This window comes from Setaria viridis, chromosome 2, assembly GCF_005286985.2.
Source record: "Setaria viridis chromosome 2, Setaria_viridis_v4.0, whole genome shotgun sequence".
In the NCBI taxonomy this organism is placed as follows: Eukaryota; Viridiplantae; Streptophyta; class Magnoliopsida; order Poales; family Poaceae; genus Setaria; species Setaria viridis.
In genome coordinates, this window is record NC_048264.2 from 12440138 (window position 1) to 12455371 (window position 15234).

General features: G+C 44.3%; 1 protein-coding gene and 1 pseudogene across 1 annotated transcript; both read left to right on the forward strand.

Moving 5' to 3' along the window:
* Positions 1-1490: 1490 nt before the first annotated feature.
* LOC117844574 (serine carboxypeptidase-like 19) lies at positions 1491-7008 on the forward strand. Its single transcript, XM_034725290.2, has 14 exons — positions 1491-1828; positions 1982-2127; positions 2231-2307; positions 4297-4419; positions 4556-4658; positions 4848-4882; positions 5045-5146; positions 5262-5345; positions 5498-5671; positions 5774-5845; positions 5932-6053; positions 6156-6269; positions 6438-6483; positions 6581-7008. Exons 1-14 carry the CDS (start codon positions 1626-1628, stop codon positions 6662-6664), a joined length of 1485 nt encoding a protein of 494 aa, XP_034581181.1. The 5' UTR covers positions 1491-1625; the 3' UTR covers positions 6665-7008.
* Positions 7009-9581: 2573 nt separating this feature from the next.
* LOC117844109 (uncharacterized) lies at positions 9582-14955 on the forward strand (annotated as a pseudogene).
* Positions 14956-15234: the final 279 nt, after the last annotated feature.

A 15234-nucleotide genomic window follows, 5' to 3' on the forward strand; every position in this document is an offset into this window, starting at 1 on the left:
AAAGAAACACAAATAGATGGGTTATTTTTGGTGATGAGAACACAAAGTTGTTCCAAGCCATGGCTACATACTCATACAGAAAGAAATATATTTCTGAGTTGGTTATGCGTGATGGGACTATCCTGTCTGACCATGAAAAAAAGCAGGTGCACTATGGGCATCATATAAAGAGAAGTTAGGTGTATCAGAATTTACTGATATTCACTATGATCTTGCTAGCCTTTTCCAGCAAGTTCTGCTTCCAGACCTGGATACACCTTTTACATCTGAGGAAATTGCTGATGTCTTAAGAGATGAGGAAATTGCTGATGTCTTAAGAGATGTACTAGCTGACCATGTTCCAGGATCAGATGGCTTTAATGGGGTATTTATAAAAAAGTGTTGGCCAATTATCAGGAATGACTTGATCAGACCCTGCAATGATTTTACTATAGGAGACTTGGACATTACTAGTATTAATGGATTGCTCAACACACTGATCCCTCAATCAGTCAATGACTATAGGTCAATATCTTTGCTCAACTACTCTATGAAGTTTCTTGCTAACAGGCTACATCAAGTCATCCTCCATATTGTTCACACAAATCAGTATGGCTTCATAAAAAACAGAACCATTCATGACTGTTTAGCCTGAACCTTCCAATTTCTGCACATTTGTCATAAATCAAAAAGAGAGATTGTCATCCTCAAGTTAGACTTTGAAAAAGGCTTTTAACAAAATAGATCATGAAATCATCCTTCAGGTGATAAAGCACAAAGGTTTCTCTGACAAGTGGATTCTCTAGATTAAAAGTATTCTCAGCTCAGGAACTTCATCAATTCTGTTGAATGAAGTGCCTGGGAGGTCCTTTCAGTGCAAAAGAGGTGTGAGATAAGAGATCCCCTATCACCACTACTATTTGTCTTGGCAGTTGACGTTTTGAAGCTGCGGCCAATAACATTCTCCGCCATCCCGTGGGACCCTCTTTTGGGGTGACTACCCAATTGTACAGAGATGCGCCGTGAGCCCGTGAAACCGCTGCCCGCCTCGCCACGCACCGGCGGCGGGGCACGCGCCCTTCTCACACGGACCACAACGAACGCCGTGACGGGACGCACCGCTGGCCTGGCTTGCCTTTCAGTGCGCGCGCGTGTGTCAGCGCTGAGGGCAGCGGTGACGGCGACGGGCACCGCCGCACATGGCCGGAGGCGTGCGAGACAGCGACGTCATCCTGGTTGGCTCCTTTCTCTCCCGTCCTTGTTCCGCTGTTCGTGAAAGATTTTTGTTTAAAAAAATAAAGAACGACAACAGTAACCGGATCTTGCTGATGGATGGTTTGCTGATGCACTGTCGTTGCCTTGTTGGCAAAGGCTTGGACATGCAGCTAATTGACTGATTGATCTCCATCGCAACAGCTGGCTCACTCGCTCTCTGCCGTGCCTCGCCGATCCTCTTTCCTGCGTCATGTCCACGTCGTCTACCGTCTTCTTGGTCTCGTCACTCTCGTTCCAAGCATCATCGCCCATCAGTCCATCCTTCTCGCCCTGGTGCCGTCGCGGAAACAAATAGCTACTAGCCAAGTCCATCATTGCTCTCTCCACTTGCACCAGCGGCCGTGCCAAGGCAACGGCCCGCTACCTGATAGATGACGGCGCCAGTAGGACCACGGCGGCGCGCCCTCCGGCCAGCCGGACTCGGCTCGCTCTGCCACCGCCTCTGCTTTCGTTGCTTCCTCGCCGTCTTCCTGGTCGTTGCCTTCGCCGCCTCGGTCCCCGCCTCCGGCTCCGGGAAGGTGGTGACCAGCCTCCCTGGCTTCGACGGGCCCCTCCCCTTCCACCTCGAAACCGGGTGGGTACCTCCCCTTCTTCTTCTTCTTCTTCTTCGGCTCTGGCTCTGTTGTTGCGGCACATTTGATCTGTCTGCGTTGTGCTCCGGCTACTGCTCTGAAGCTGCAAATAAATGAACTGGAACTGAATGCTTTGCTGCCTGCCAATACTTAAGGTACGTGGAGGTGGACAAGGACAACGACGCCGAGCTCTTCTACTACTTCGTCGGGTCCGAGTCCGGCGCCGCCGCCGCCCCTTTCCTCCTCTGGCTCACCGGCGGCGACCGCTGCTCCGTCTTCAGCGGTCTCGCCTACGAGATCGGTACTGCTACGCCCACGCCATGCCACACACAACACAACACACATCATCTTGGTTAGTTCCACATAACGCAGGCGCATGGTTCATTGATTGCTAGCTCTCGCAGGTCCCATCAGGTTCGTCCTAGAGCCCTACAACGGCACGTTGCCTCGCCTGCGATACAACCAAAACTCGTGGACCAAGGTGCTCTGCTCCCTCCTGTCAACTACTCTCTGTTTGCTTCTCTCTATCATTTCTTCCACAAGAACAAGGACAGGCTGACAGAGACACAATGCATATCCATATCCCAACCATCCTAGACTGTACCATCTTGTCTTTAAAATATAGTAGTATTAGTGACAAACTAGGATGAGGTGATGTCCTCACCTTATCCTCACGGATTCTCTGTTATTTTGTTCTCTACATGTGTCCAGCCTTTTGAAATAAGGAGAGATGCAATCTAGAGATTGGGTGGATCAAATTACTTTTGTATGACCAGAGTCTTATCATTTAATAAACTACTCATAATCTAATAATCTTAGTGCTAGGCATAAAAACCAAGAGCATATTTGGTTGCTAGCCATCATTGCCACACCAAGTGTGGCTAGCCACCATTTGAAGTCACACCTTGCCATGGCAAAGTAAATCTTGCCACAGTTTTTAAGTCTATGACATGTGAAGTCCAAAATGATCTTACTTAAGATTAGTTGACAACCAAACACCTATCAACTTTGGTCAAACTCGCCTAAAATTAGGTCTGGCATTGCATCTGAAACTGCTAGATACTTACAAAGGCATTGCATCAGTAGTTGTCTTGGATGGTCAATCTTGCCTTCTATGGACAGACCTTTGGGATGGTCAAGTCCCTTGTCAGGACTTTCCGGAGCTCTTCTCATTTGCAAGAAACAAAGCCATATCAATCTCCTCTGCTAAGTCTGCGACCTCCTTAGGTCAGTTGTTTCATCTACCATTATCTAGCCAGGCTTTTGCTCAAGTACAGGTCCTTTTGACTGCTTTGGACCATCAAGCCAATGCTACTGAACACGATATTTGGGTTTATATTTGGGGCTCTGCCATGTTCTCGTCTTCTAAAACGTACAAGCATCTTACTGGATCCTCAGTGATTCACCCTGCTTTCACCTGGCTATGGAAATCTCGCAGCCAGCCCAAGCACAAAGTGTTCTTTTGGTTCCTTTTAAAAGACAGGCTTAGCACCAGGGAGTTGCTTCGACGCAAAACTATGATTCTCCAATCATATAACTGTGTTCTTTGCCAGAAAGACACGGAAGAAACCTTACAGCACTTGTTCATTCACTGTCCTTTTGCACAAGCCAGTTGGCAAATTCTGGAGTTGCAAGTCACAGCGGCAGATGGACCATTTGAGAATCTGGAAGCTTTCAAGATGCAGCTTGGGGTCACTTTTTTCATGGAGGTCATCATCACTATGTGCTGCTGTATCTGGATGATGCGAATGATCTCATTTTTCGAAATATAAATCCTTCACTTCAGGCATGTCGAGCTCTTTTCAAGAAGGAATTTGCTCTAGTTATTCTACGAGCAAAGACGGATCGCACCCAAGTGATGTCTCAATGGCTAGATCTCCTTGCTTAATTATCATGATCTTTTTTGTTTCCAGAACATGAGAGGGACCTTTCATGTACTTTTAAATTTCTTGCTTATTTATAATATAATCAGTAGGGGTAACCCCTCCTGTATCAAAAAAAAAAAGATTAGGTGTGGCAAAGTGTGACCGGAACCATATACTTCCTAACTCTTGAAGCTAGTTATACCTTGGAGACTTTCAAAACTGAATACATCACCAAAGAAAAAGAATGGAGGGAGCAATATTGTAGAATTCTTGGTGATGCATGTTTCTTCTTTTCTTGGCATATTCTCATCTTGGAACCACGGCCCAACCATTCAGCTTAGCTATATGAATGTTGCATGTTATCAAAGAGCTAATGGCTTCACTATCTACATATCTGAATCTCCGGAGCATTTTATTTTTGGAACCATAAATCTCAAGTATGTATCCGGATTTAAAATCTTAGCCATATACGGTTTGAAATCTTTGCCAGTGAAGCCGGTGAATCAGGTTACCACATTCCTCTTGCCTTAAGTAAGATCATTTTGGACTTCACATTGATTGTCACCATTACATTGTTTGGCCACTCACTCTGCTCGATCGTGCAGGTGTCACATATCCTTTTTGTCGATTCGCCGGTTGGGGCTGGATTTTCCTTTTCAAGAGAACCTAAAGGCTATGATGTTGGAGACATCTCATCATCACTGCGACTACATGATTTCCTCATCAAGGTACCGTATAGTCCCCTTCTTGCTTTTCGTTAATCTTATTAGCGCATATATCATGGTGCAATCCATACAGACACAAATTAATTGTATTCCTCTTAATGTCTGTTATGTATTGTTTATATGTTCGATCGACATCCAGTGGTTTAATGACCATCCTGAGTTCCTTGCGAATCCTTTCTATATCGGTGGAGACTCCTATGCTGGAAAACTTGTGCCGTTTCTTGCGCAGATTATTTCAGAAGGTATTGATTGTCACTCTTTGCTATATATAACTGACAGTTGAATTTACAGTTGTTTATACATTATAAGCGCACAACTTTGTGGAATAATCCAGCAATAATTCCTACTTTATTCGATGAAACTGTCATTTTTTTGTCGTTTGTAAAAAAAATCCAAGTAGTGATCAGCTATTTGCACTTGACCCCCTTCAGGTATTAAAGCAGGAAGGCCCCTTCCTAATCTCAAGGTATGATTTTTTCCCCCAAATGAAAAGGCTACCTGTATGGAATTTCTGAACTTGTATAATTGCAAGTTGCAACTACCCAAAGAACATACTCCTACCTTGCAATTTCATTCTACTCACTGACATATCCTTGTATGCTGGTTCATTTTGTCTTGGACCTCTTAGGGCTATCTAGTGGGTAACCCGGGCACAGGAGAGATTATTGATTTTAGCTCTAGAGTGCCTTATGCTCACGGAGTTGGTATTATATCAGATCAACTGTATGAGGTAATTAACTTATCTCATCTTGTTCTTCCACTCCCATGTGTATACAGTTTAAGTGCGACGCAACTGTTTGGTGCATGCTCTTTTTGTGATGCGATGCTCTTTTGTGTGTATGTAGACGATATTGGGTCATTGCCAAGGACTGGACTACATTAACCCCTCAAATGCGCTCTGTGCTCAGGCTCTGAATACTTTCAACAATGTAAGAACAGTTCTTCACTTCTTCTAAATTGATTCTTATTTCGTACTTGTGAATTTCTCTGAGATGTTGAGTCACATACATGCTTCAACTGGTTTCAGTTGAAAATTGCTGGTTCCAGATGACTAAGTGACGATTACACTGCCTTCATGCAGCTAATCTCCGAAGTTCAGAACGCCCATATTCTGCTAGACAATTGCGTCTACGCATGTCCTGCACCAAACATTTACAGCAAGACGGACGGCGCAGATGGTAGAAGGATCCTACGGGAGGAGAATGGAACAGGGAAGCTGAATCACCCCCCAGCTCGCCCTCCATTTGGTTGCATTGTGAGTCCACATCTATATACGAAGCACCTCTGCAGGCTCTGCTCCTTGCAGCAAAAGAACATCCTTTTCTATTCTGTGCATTCATTCATTCTGTACGTGCAGACTTACGGCTACTACCTGTCGTATTTTTGGGCGAACGATAGACGCACCCGAGAAGCTCTTGGGATCAAGAAGGTGAGATACGACTCAAGCTAGTTACACAGGGAAGTGATTTCCCCCAGAGGTTGATCTCATTGAGATCGATGCCATGAACTAATCAGGGAACTAAGAACGAGTGGGTGAGGTGCCATGATAAGGATTTGCCTTACACAGGCGACCTCGGCAGTGTCATCAAGTACCATCGGAACCTGACGTCCAGAGGTTACCGCGCGCTGGTATACAGGTAATACCCCTGCTCCGGTCCCGTTGAGGAATGATGAAGTCATCTGATAATTTGGTCTCATGACATGGAATGAGCATATGATGCCTCCCGTCATTGTTGCAGCGGCGACCATGACCTGATCGTGCCGCACCTGGGCACGCAGGCGTGGGTCAGGTCGCTCAACTTCTCCATTGTTGACGACTGGAGAGCGTGGCATCTAGGCGGCCAATCCGCCGGGTGGGTCTTTCTCTTCCTTCCTCTATTTCCTTTGCTTGCTTTGGCTAAGACGTCGTCCTGATATGTGACTGGCTTCACTGATGGTTTACCTGACTCGTTCAGACCAAATGTTCTGTTTTCCTCTCTGTTCTTGATGGATGATTCACTCATTTCTTTCTTGGTTTACAGATTCACGATAAGTTATTCAAACAACATGACATTCGCGACAATCAAGGTAGGTAGAGCATGCGAGTTTGATCTTTTGATGTCGGCTTTATATTCATCAGAGAGCATGGATATTACTGACTGTCGCATTTGGATGCGAATTGCAGGGTGGAGGGCATACGGCGCCAGAGTACGAGCCGGAGAGGTGTTTTGCCATGTTCAGACGCTGGATACTCAACCGTCCACTGTAATAATCCAGTGATAATCTTGGTGGACACATACTCATGAACTGCTGTGCTGGACAGTGGAGTATACTACAATTGGCAGGGATGGAAGGAATGGATGGCTGTTATGGAGTATCCACCATGTTTTCCTAGACAATATATCTAAAAATGAGTATGGATTTTGTGCGCATAAGGGTAGATGCCGACGCGCCAATCCAACCACACATGGCCGCACCAGCTTTGCGATATGTGAGCGACCTTAACCTGGGTCCATAGTTAACCTCCACACATGCAAACAGTACGTAAGCAGCCTAGGGTGTGTGCTTTCGTCGTTTCTCTTTAATTTGAAACTTGTCCACTTTTTTGTCCCACTATACTACAATGCACTACGTCGTTGGTGCCCTTGGCAACAAGTGCTCCCACGACACAAGTTGGTGGAAATTCACACTAGTGACTATTAGTCCTGGTTGATAGACCTTAAATCTCTCTAAAAACTATTCGGAATAAATTTTTCGAGATGAAAGGGTGTCTTTAGGCTCGGGTCGTTCAAGCGGGACTAAAGGGGCGGCCAGGCTAGGCGCGGGATGGGCTCCTTTAGTCCCAGTTGGTTTTACCAACCGGGTCTAAATGGCATATGTGCATGCGCCTGCATGGCGATTCTTTTCGATATTAATATTGTATGGAAGTCATATTAGTATTCCATGAAGTCGTATGTATATTTCATAGTAGTAGTGGGTGTATATATATATATATATATATATATATATATATATATATATATATATATATATATAATTCTTAGTATATTATATGTACAAATCCAACTAGTATTTATACAATTACTATATGTACAAAATTTTGTCCATTTGATTTCTAGGATCATCCTTGTTATGGTGTTGCTCGGTGCATCTAGTGTTCGTTCGTCATAATGAAATTCTCCCGCTGCATTTATCACCTCGTCCACAGGAATTCTACAAGACCTTCACATATTGCACCTATTCTCGACTTCTCCAAGAGTTTATGTTGAAGTTTTTACATCTGTAATTTGGAAATATATGAATGTTACACGAACAATTAAATATAAGGAGCTACAAAATAATTAATAATTAATAGTTTTATTTTACGTACTTTCATATCATGCTCTGTAAATGGGTGGGCATGCACAAAATTGCGAAGGCGCTCGTAGACGTAGTATCCACATAAATTATTGCCGGGTTCTCAAGCACTTTAGTGGGAAAAAAACAAGTTATGAAATATTCGTGTTATAGAATGTACAAAATATATAAACTTCATACGTACCGAGAAGTCTGTTCTGATTGTAAGTGTTTCATTGAATGGACCACCATGGTTCTTAACGAATCATTTTCATACCCCGCAGATTAAAATAATGAATGATACAATGTTAGGTGAAGATTTAGGAAACAAACTTTTGCATAGAGATAAAGGTCCAAAATTATTATGAGTTTAGCATGTCTTGAATGTCTTGGTAGTCCGTCAGCTTTCTCCTCGACGAATCAAACACAAGGACATGGCTTCTATCAACCATAATTATCATGAGGATCCACTGGAAACTGCATACGTAAATGTTCATATTAGAGCTACCTAACACTAATTAGGTAAGAAAAAATAAAAAAATAGATGGTACCCACACTTACTCAAAGTTATATGGCAGTAGTATGCAACTCTTATAATGTTGTTTGTCCAGTAAATTGTATATTGCCTCCAATGTTTTCTCTGGCTGCTCCCGTATTTGCCTTTGGTTAATGAGGGATGGATCCATCAAGCCAACATTGACGTACGATTCTCTATGGCACCTCTAAATTAACATAGTACATGAAATGGAAGACAAAGTTAGTAGGGCGACGCACGTATAAAAATTAATGATATGAGCTAAAATTTGCATATAGATAAACAGACACTTACAGAACCTAGACGCTGATGAGAGAGACATTAAGGGCATCCTGATAGTACACTTCGTATATATCCTTGAATTCCAGCCACAAGACTTTCTCGCCTTCACCGAAAAAATCTATCAGTTTTACCCAAAGACCGAACATTTCCCTCTCGTTAGCATACTACTTCATGTAACATTCATGGAATTCGTACATCTTTATGGATAGCTTCCATACCAACTCAGGCCTTACTAGAGGCTTGTGTAGCTCAAAGGTCCATTTTGGTACAACTAGCTCTGGAGCTAGAATATCAATTTTCCCTTGACGTTCAACAAGGGACATACCTATTTCTTGCATGAATTTCACGATATTTATTTGTTGTTCCAAGGGCATTGTTGCTATCTTTTTAGCATCTTTTTCTGGTATATCCCCAAGTTGGGGGACAGTACGATTTATAGATGACTTTCCTTTCCTTTCTTTTTTGCTTCTCATCATGCTTGACTAACGCGGGTTGTAGTTTGATAGTAGTTTTGGAATCATATTCTTGGCTCCTTCTTGCCTCGCCTACCTAACTCTTGTTGTCCTCGGACGAACTAGCTAGAAGACTAGTGCACATCTGTTTTCTGAAAAAAATACGATACCCTGAATACTCTTCGGGTGAAGTGCTACAACAGTATATTCGTGCGCTTGCGGATTTATTCATGAACGTTAAAAAATATTGGATACAATCAAAGAGTTGCTGCATCTACAGTCATATTGGATACAAGCATCTACAGTAATATTTTGAAATTAGATCCAACTCTACGGCTACTGAAATAGCCAACTGGTGGCAAGGACCCCTACTTACCATCTCCAGCCATGCTTGACCCCTTAGGACTAGTTTGGGAGGCCCAATCCTCGGATGAATCCGAGACTTTTCCCTAGGCTGGATCCCTACACCACAATTTGGCCCATCTGGCGGGGGAGGTTGAACCCATCCTTGTCTTTTCCACTGGGTGAGACTTTCCCACCTCGAGACACCGGACACATCTCCCCCATCCCGCTCGTGGGCGATGCCAATGTTGCCCCTGCACCTCCCCATCGCTGCACCTCATTGTTGCTGCTCCTCCCCATCCTCCCAGTCGCCTCCCCATGTAGACCACACCTCCTCCCCGTCGCCCCCTACCTCCGTCCAGGTGCCACCACCCCTCCGCCTATTGGAGGTATGCCCTAGAGGCAATCATAGAGATGATGATATCCGATTGTATCCATGATTTGTACATTGTGTTCATTGAATATCCATTAAAGGCTACTTGAATTGATCTGCAATTATGTGAATTGTATGTGGAACTCTTTACTTGTATGGTTATTCTAAAAGTTGTCCCTAGTCGGAGTTCATGTGTGGACACACATGAATATTAGACTAGTACATGTATTAGTTGATGACTATGTTTCACAAGTCATGGACATGGAGATGTCAAACTAATAATGTAGGCATATGTAGAGACATGTGCTAGGACTGACCCAATGCGAGAAGTAGTTCTCTCTTTACACAACATGTACGCTTTGTCCTTAGACCTGAGATTGTCGCATGTACTCAAGATGTGGATTGACTTACTTAGGGGCTATCAAACGCTACACCGTAACATGGTAGTTAAAAAGGTAGCTTTCAGGTTTGTCAGGAAGCATGCTATGAGGCACGGTCAATCAAGATGGGATTTGCCCCTCTCTGGTTGAGAGTGATATCTCTGGGCCCTTCGAGTGATCGGATCCGGAAATGCATGGGTTAACCTACAAAGGGATTCCAAATCATAGGATCAAGAAAGAGCGGTCAGCTTGAAGCTAGACCAAATATCATGAGGCAAAGGGAATAGCATGTATATGATGTTGTGACGGTTCGTCTGATATAATCTTCGTGTGCATATAGGAGTTGGCACGTCTTGCTAGAGGCCGCTACCGACTATTAGGCTGAGTAGGAGTAATCGGGCCATGTCTATACATATCCGAACCCATAGGTCACACACTTAAGGGGTTGGAAGCCCAATTCGGATATGATCCAAGTTGGATCAAAGTAGTACTAATGGGCCTCGAACCCAGAGGCCCATCAGGAACCTCTATAAATAGAGGGGTGGGGCACCCTAGGGTTTCATCCCTTTGACCGAAAACACATCTGCCGCACCTCCCACGACCTCGCCCTATTGGAACTCGTGGACCTAGCAGTCCAGCTTGCGACGGTTCCTCCCTGCACGTGTGGATACCTTGGAGGTGTTACACCTGCAGCACTTGGACGAGCCGGCGACGAGCCACGATGAGACGATGACGAGCCGTGGCACGAGGAGGACCTTGCTGCACGTGGATGAGCTGTTGAGGAGCTGTTCGACGTCGACGTGATCGACTACGCTGATCGACTTCGTTGCCCCGACGTGATTCTACATCTTCCGCACCAATGCGTCGAGTGGTAATCCCGTGATCCATATATGGTAGTTTTCCTGGTTTACGCGGTAGATTTTTTTTTTTGCGCTAGCGTAGCCTGCCTCGTATCCCAACACCGCCGTCCAAGTTCCGCCCCCTCCGCCTACCAACACGGCTCCATCTCCTTGTCCAGGCGCCAGCTCTTTGCCCCCACCTCATTACTCCTGGGCGCTGATCTGCGATGACGTCCCGGGCGCTGCTGTGTAGGCTCTTAGTTTTTCTGGATCTCGTGTGATTTTGTCCTGAATCTTATTTTTTCTGTGTGCTCTCTCTGTGTAGGCTGAGCTGAAGGAGAGGGTAGCCAAGGTGTACGAGGTGAAGGACCCTAACACCATCTTCATATTCAAGTTCCACACCCACATCGGAGGAGGCCTCATCTATGACAACTTTGAGGCTGCCAAGAAGTTCGAGCCCAAGTACCGCCTCATCAGGGTATGTTGCCATTCGGTCTCTGTTTCTATGGCACTGAGATAGTAACCTTATCTTTAGTGAAAGTGTGATTACTGATTATATCTTTGGCTTATATGTGTCACCACTAATTTGTGTTGTTAGTACATTTTTAAGTATAAATCATGCTGCAATGTTTCAATTTGTTTCTGTGGGAACATCTAAAAAGAAGTACACATGTTAAAGTAGAGGCTAGTTGTGCATAAGCACATGAGCTGCAAAGTATCCAGAAGTAGATGTGTCGTGCTACGCAATTCGAAAATATCCTTATAATGGTGATACTAGCTTTCTAGGACTGGTTTACGTTGAGAGTTATTTGTTATGGTAACAATAGTAGTTGGTTCTTGTGACCAAATCTTTTGGGATAGTGTTGGAACTATCTTGTAGTCATTTGTTATTCTTGTGCCTTTTAGCATGGATTCATGAACATAATATTCCTGCATAATAGTAAGGTTACCATGGGGCTGAACAAGACATTGATCTATTAAAACTTGAAGGTGATAAAATCGGTTATCTAGTTTTCAGGGGGCAAGGTATGCTGAAATGTCTCCCACAGGAAAATACTTGCTAAATCGCTATTTCTGGTTCACACTAGATAACCACTATTTTTTTGTCAGTTTTTCCCTTTGCTAGAAACATCATTACATTGATTGAACTGCTTGATTGGTCATAGAAGAATATCTATATGGCTCAATTTGCTTATATCATGTATTGGTCAGTAGTAACTAATTAATTAACTAACCTACTTGAACTTCTTCGATCCACTTGCTTGGAAGTTCTTGGTGCTTTGAGTTTCCTTTAGTAATATCTAGCTCATCAGGAATTGTGCATGCGTGCATTGCAACACTTCAACCTGAACCGATGATCTTGGCAATCAACTGAACCTTCTTTAATTTATTTGGATCATGTACTTCTAGCTAGCTAGATGATCTGAAGTTCCGAATGGCATGTGCCGAAACTGAAGTTGAAGTGATTCTTTTGGTCCTTGTAAAAAATTTCTCCAGTGGTTAAAATGGGAGGATGTTGTTTGTTGAAAAAATAAGGAGGATGTTTCTTTTCTTTTTGATCCTAAACCAAAATGCTAGCCTATATCATATATTCTTGTCCAGACTGCATATATCATGAATCCATCCGTATCATTCTTGCAAGATTCATGTATTATTTATTTTGCATACAATTTGCATGTAGTGTGATGCAAGAGTCATGTATTATTTATTTTGCATGTAGTGTGATGCAAGTATTATTTTTATTTTTTTTTATTTTAGCTTTTTCTTTTTTTCTAGACCATATGCATTTGAGTGATATAGTTTACTTGCCTTACCATATACATACATATAGATAATGAAATCTTGGGAGGATGAAATTAGGAGATTCATGCTGGAGGAGTGTAGGGGAGAAATATTAATGACCTCCTTACGCTTCCTAATCAATGGTCGTAAGGCCCAGGGCCCACCCCCAGCACCCGTAATCTCCACCGACCAAAACACACCCCGGAGGTACCTCGCTCCACCTCGCCCGACCCCAAGCGCAAGAGGTCGGATGCGCCCGACCCCTTGAAGCAAGATTCCACCTCGCCTGACCCCGGACGCTAGGGGTCGGACGCGCCCGACCCCTCGAAGCAAGTTTCCGCCTCACCCGAAGGCATGTGCAGGCCATCAAATTGAGGCACAGGTCTTGTGGGTCCCCCCGATGTCGTCAAAACATAACCGATGGGACGCGCACGCTCCAGGATACGGTTCTAACACATAGAGAGGTGCCCGCATTCTTCGACGTGACCTGTTGGAAAGGTGGGCTGCACATTGCTGCCACGATAGCACAAGACTACGACTGCACCACCTTATCCCTCTGCGACACCTGTCATAGGGAACTCATCGCCTATGCCATCTGACAAAGGAGGGCAAACCGCCTGGTTTCCTATGCAGCCTGGCAAGAGGTGCACATCGATCGCACCGCCCTGTCAGAACATATGGCTACAGTGGTCGGCCGCCTCCTGCCACTTACATGGCTACAGTGGCTGGTCGTCACCACCAACTTGCACGGCTACAGTGGTCAGCCGCCATATGCGACTCGTGTGCTTGGCTACAGTGGCCGACCACCGAATCATCGACGGGACCCAACAGCAACCGCCCTTTCCCAGTAGCAGTACCAACAAGACACAGAGACAAGAAAGGAGGACGACCGCCCTTTCTCAGTAGCAGTACCAACAAGACGCAGAGACAAGAAAGGAAGACGGCGTCTCCAGTAGCTCCTCCCGCTCTCTTGTTTTACCTTTTTACCTTTCTTACTCCTAGCTCATTTTTGTAACCCCTGCGTCCTCCTTACACTATAAAAGGGGGACCAGGGGGCCCGAGGAGGGCCCAGGAGACCAAACCCCGAATTCACCCAAGTACGAACCAACCGAAATCATCCGACGAGAAACACTCACAGAGACCTGGGAACCAGCTTCCCTCTCTTGCCTGTTTTTAGCCCCTACTACAGAGTTGGTATGAGTAACACGAGCAGCCACCCGCACTGGATGTAGGGCTATTACTACCCGAACTAGTATAAACCTCGTGCCCTCTTGCACAACCATCCGAGCCTTACGCGCAGAGAAACAAATTTACTAAGCTGGTAGTCTTGACCCGTGATTCTTGACACCGACAAGGAGGAATAAGAGGATGACGAGCTATTCCTAGTAATGGTCCTCATGCTTCAGCAGTGTCTATATGAGGAGAAAAGGCCAGAGCACACCTCAACTCTGCCTGGTGCTGAAAAGGTCAGACAAATCTTGGAAGGCCACGAGAATTGGTGCAAAGTGGAGTTTAGGATGGAGCCTGAGATATTTAGAGTTATAGCAAATTATCTTAGAGTGGAGAACTTGTTACGTGACACCTATGGTGTTAGAGTTGAGGAGCAGATGAGAATGTTTATGTTCATGCTCTCTCATAATGTAAGCACTGATATGCTAAAAAAAGAATTCCAACATAGTGGTTAGACAATTCATAGGAAAATAATAGAGTTCTTTGATATAATTTCAGCATTGACTCATAGATTCTTGAACCTCCCAAATGTGAATCATACACATGTGAAGATTGCATCAAACCCTCGATTTATACCTTTCGTCCAGAACTGCATTGGGGCCATTGATGGCATTCATGTCCCTATTACCATTGCACAAGAAAGAGACACTCCCTACAGAAATAGGAAAGGAACTTTGTCACAGAACATGATGTGTGCATGCGACTTTGATTTAAATTTCACTTTCATCTCATGTGGTTGGAAAGGATCTGCATATGATGCAGGGGTCCTACAGTCTGCACGTGCGAAGGGTTTTCATGTGCCTGTGGGGAAGTTCTATCTTGTAGATGGTGGATACGCAAATACATCCTCACTCATTGCTCCGTACCGAGGAGTTAGATATCACCTTAGTAACTTTAGGAGACATGGAAATTAGTATGCAAATTACAAAAAATTGTTCCACCATCAACATGCGTAGCTACGCAATCATACTAAAAGGGCCTTAGGCGTGCTAAAAATGTGGCTTCCAATCCTGAAAGTTGGGATATTTCATCCAATTGAGAACCAAATTAAAATTCCAACAGCAGCTGCAATATTTCAGAATCTCATTAGAGGGCAAAATGGGGATGAAGGATGGCTGGATCACCAACCAAATAATATCAACCCATCTAATTATGTTGAGTTGCTAGAGGGGGATAACAACTACCCAAATGAACTGCAATCAAATTATGGAAGCACCCTATGAGATCAAATTGCCCTTCAGATGTGGGCTGCCCATAATAATTAGGTTAAGCATAAATATAAGCACTA

Excerpts from the sequence above, each read along its gene's own strand:
- LOC117844574 (XM_034725290.2), top strand. The coding sequence starts at position 1,626 with ATGACGGCGCCAGTAGGACCACGGCGGCGCGCCCTCCGGCCAGCCGGA. Across the intron at positions 1,829-1,981 it reads CCCTTCCACCTCGAAACCGG|GTACGTGGAGGTGGACAAGG; the intron begins GTGGGTACCTCC and ends CCAATACTTAAG. Across the intron at positions 4,883-5,044 it reads GGCCCCTTCCTAATCTCAAG|GGCTATCTAGTGGGTAACCC; the intron begins GTATGATTTTTT and ends TGGACCTCTTAG.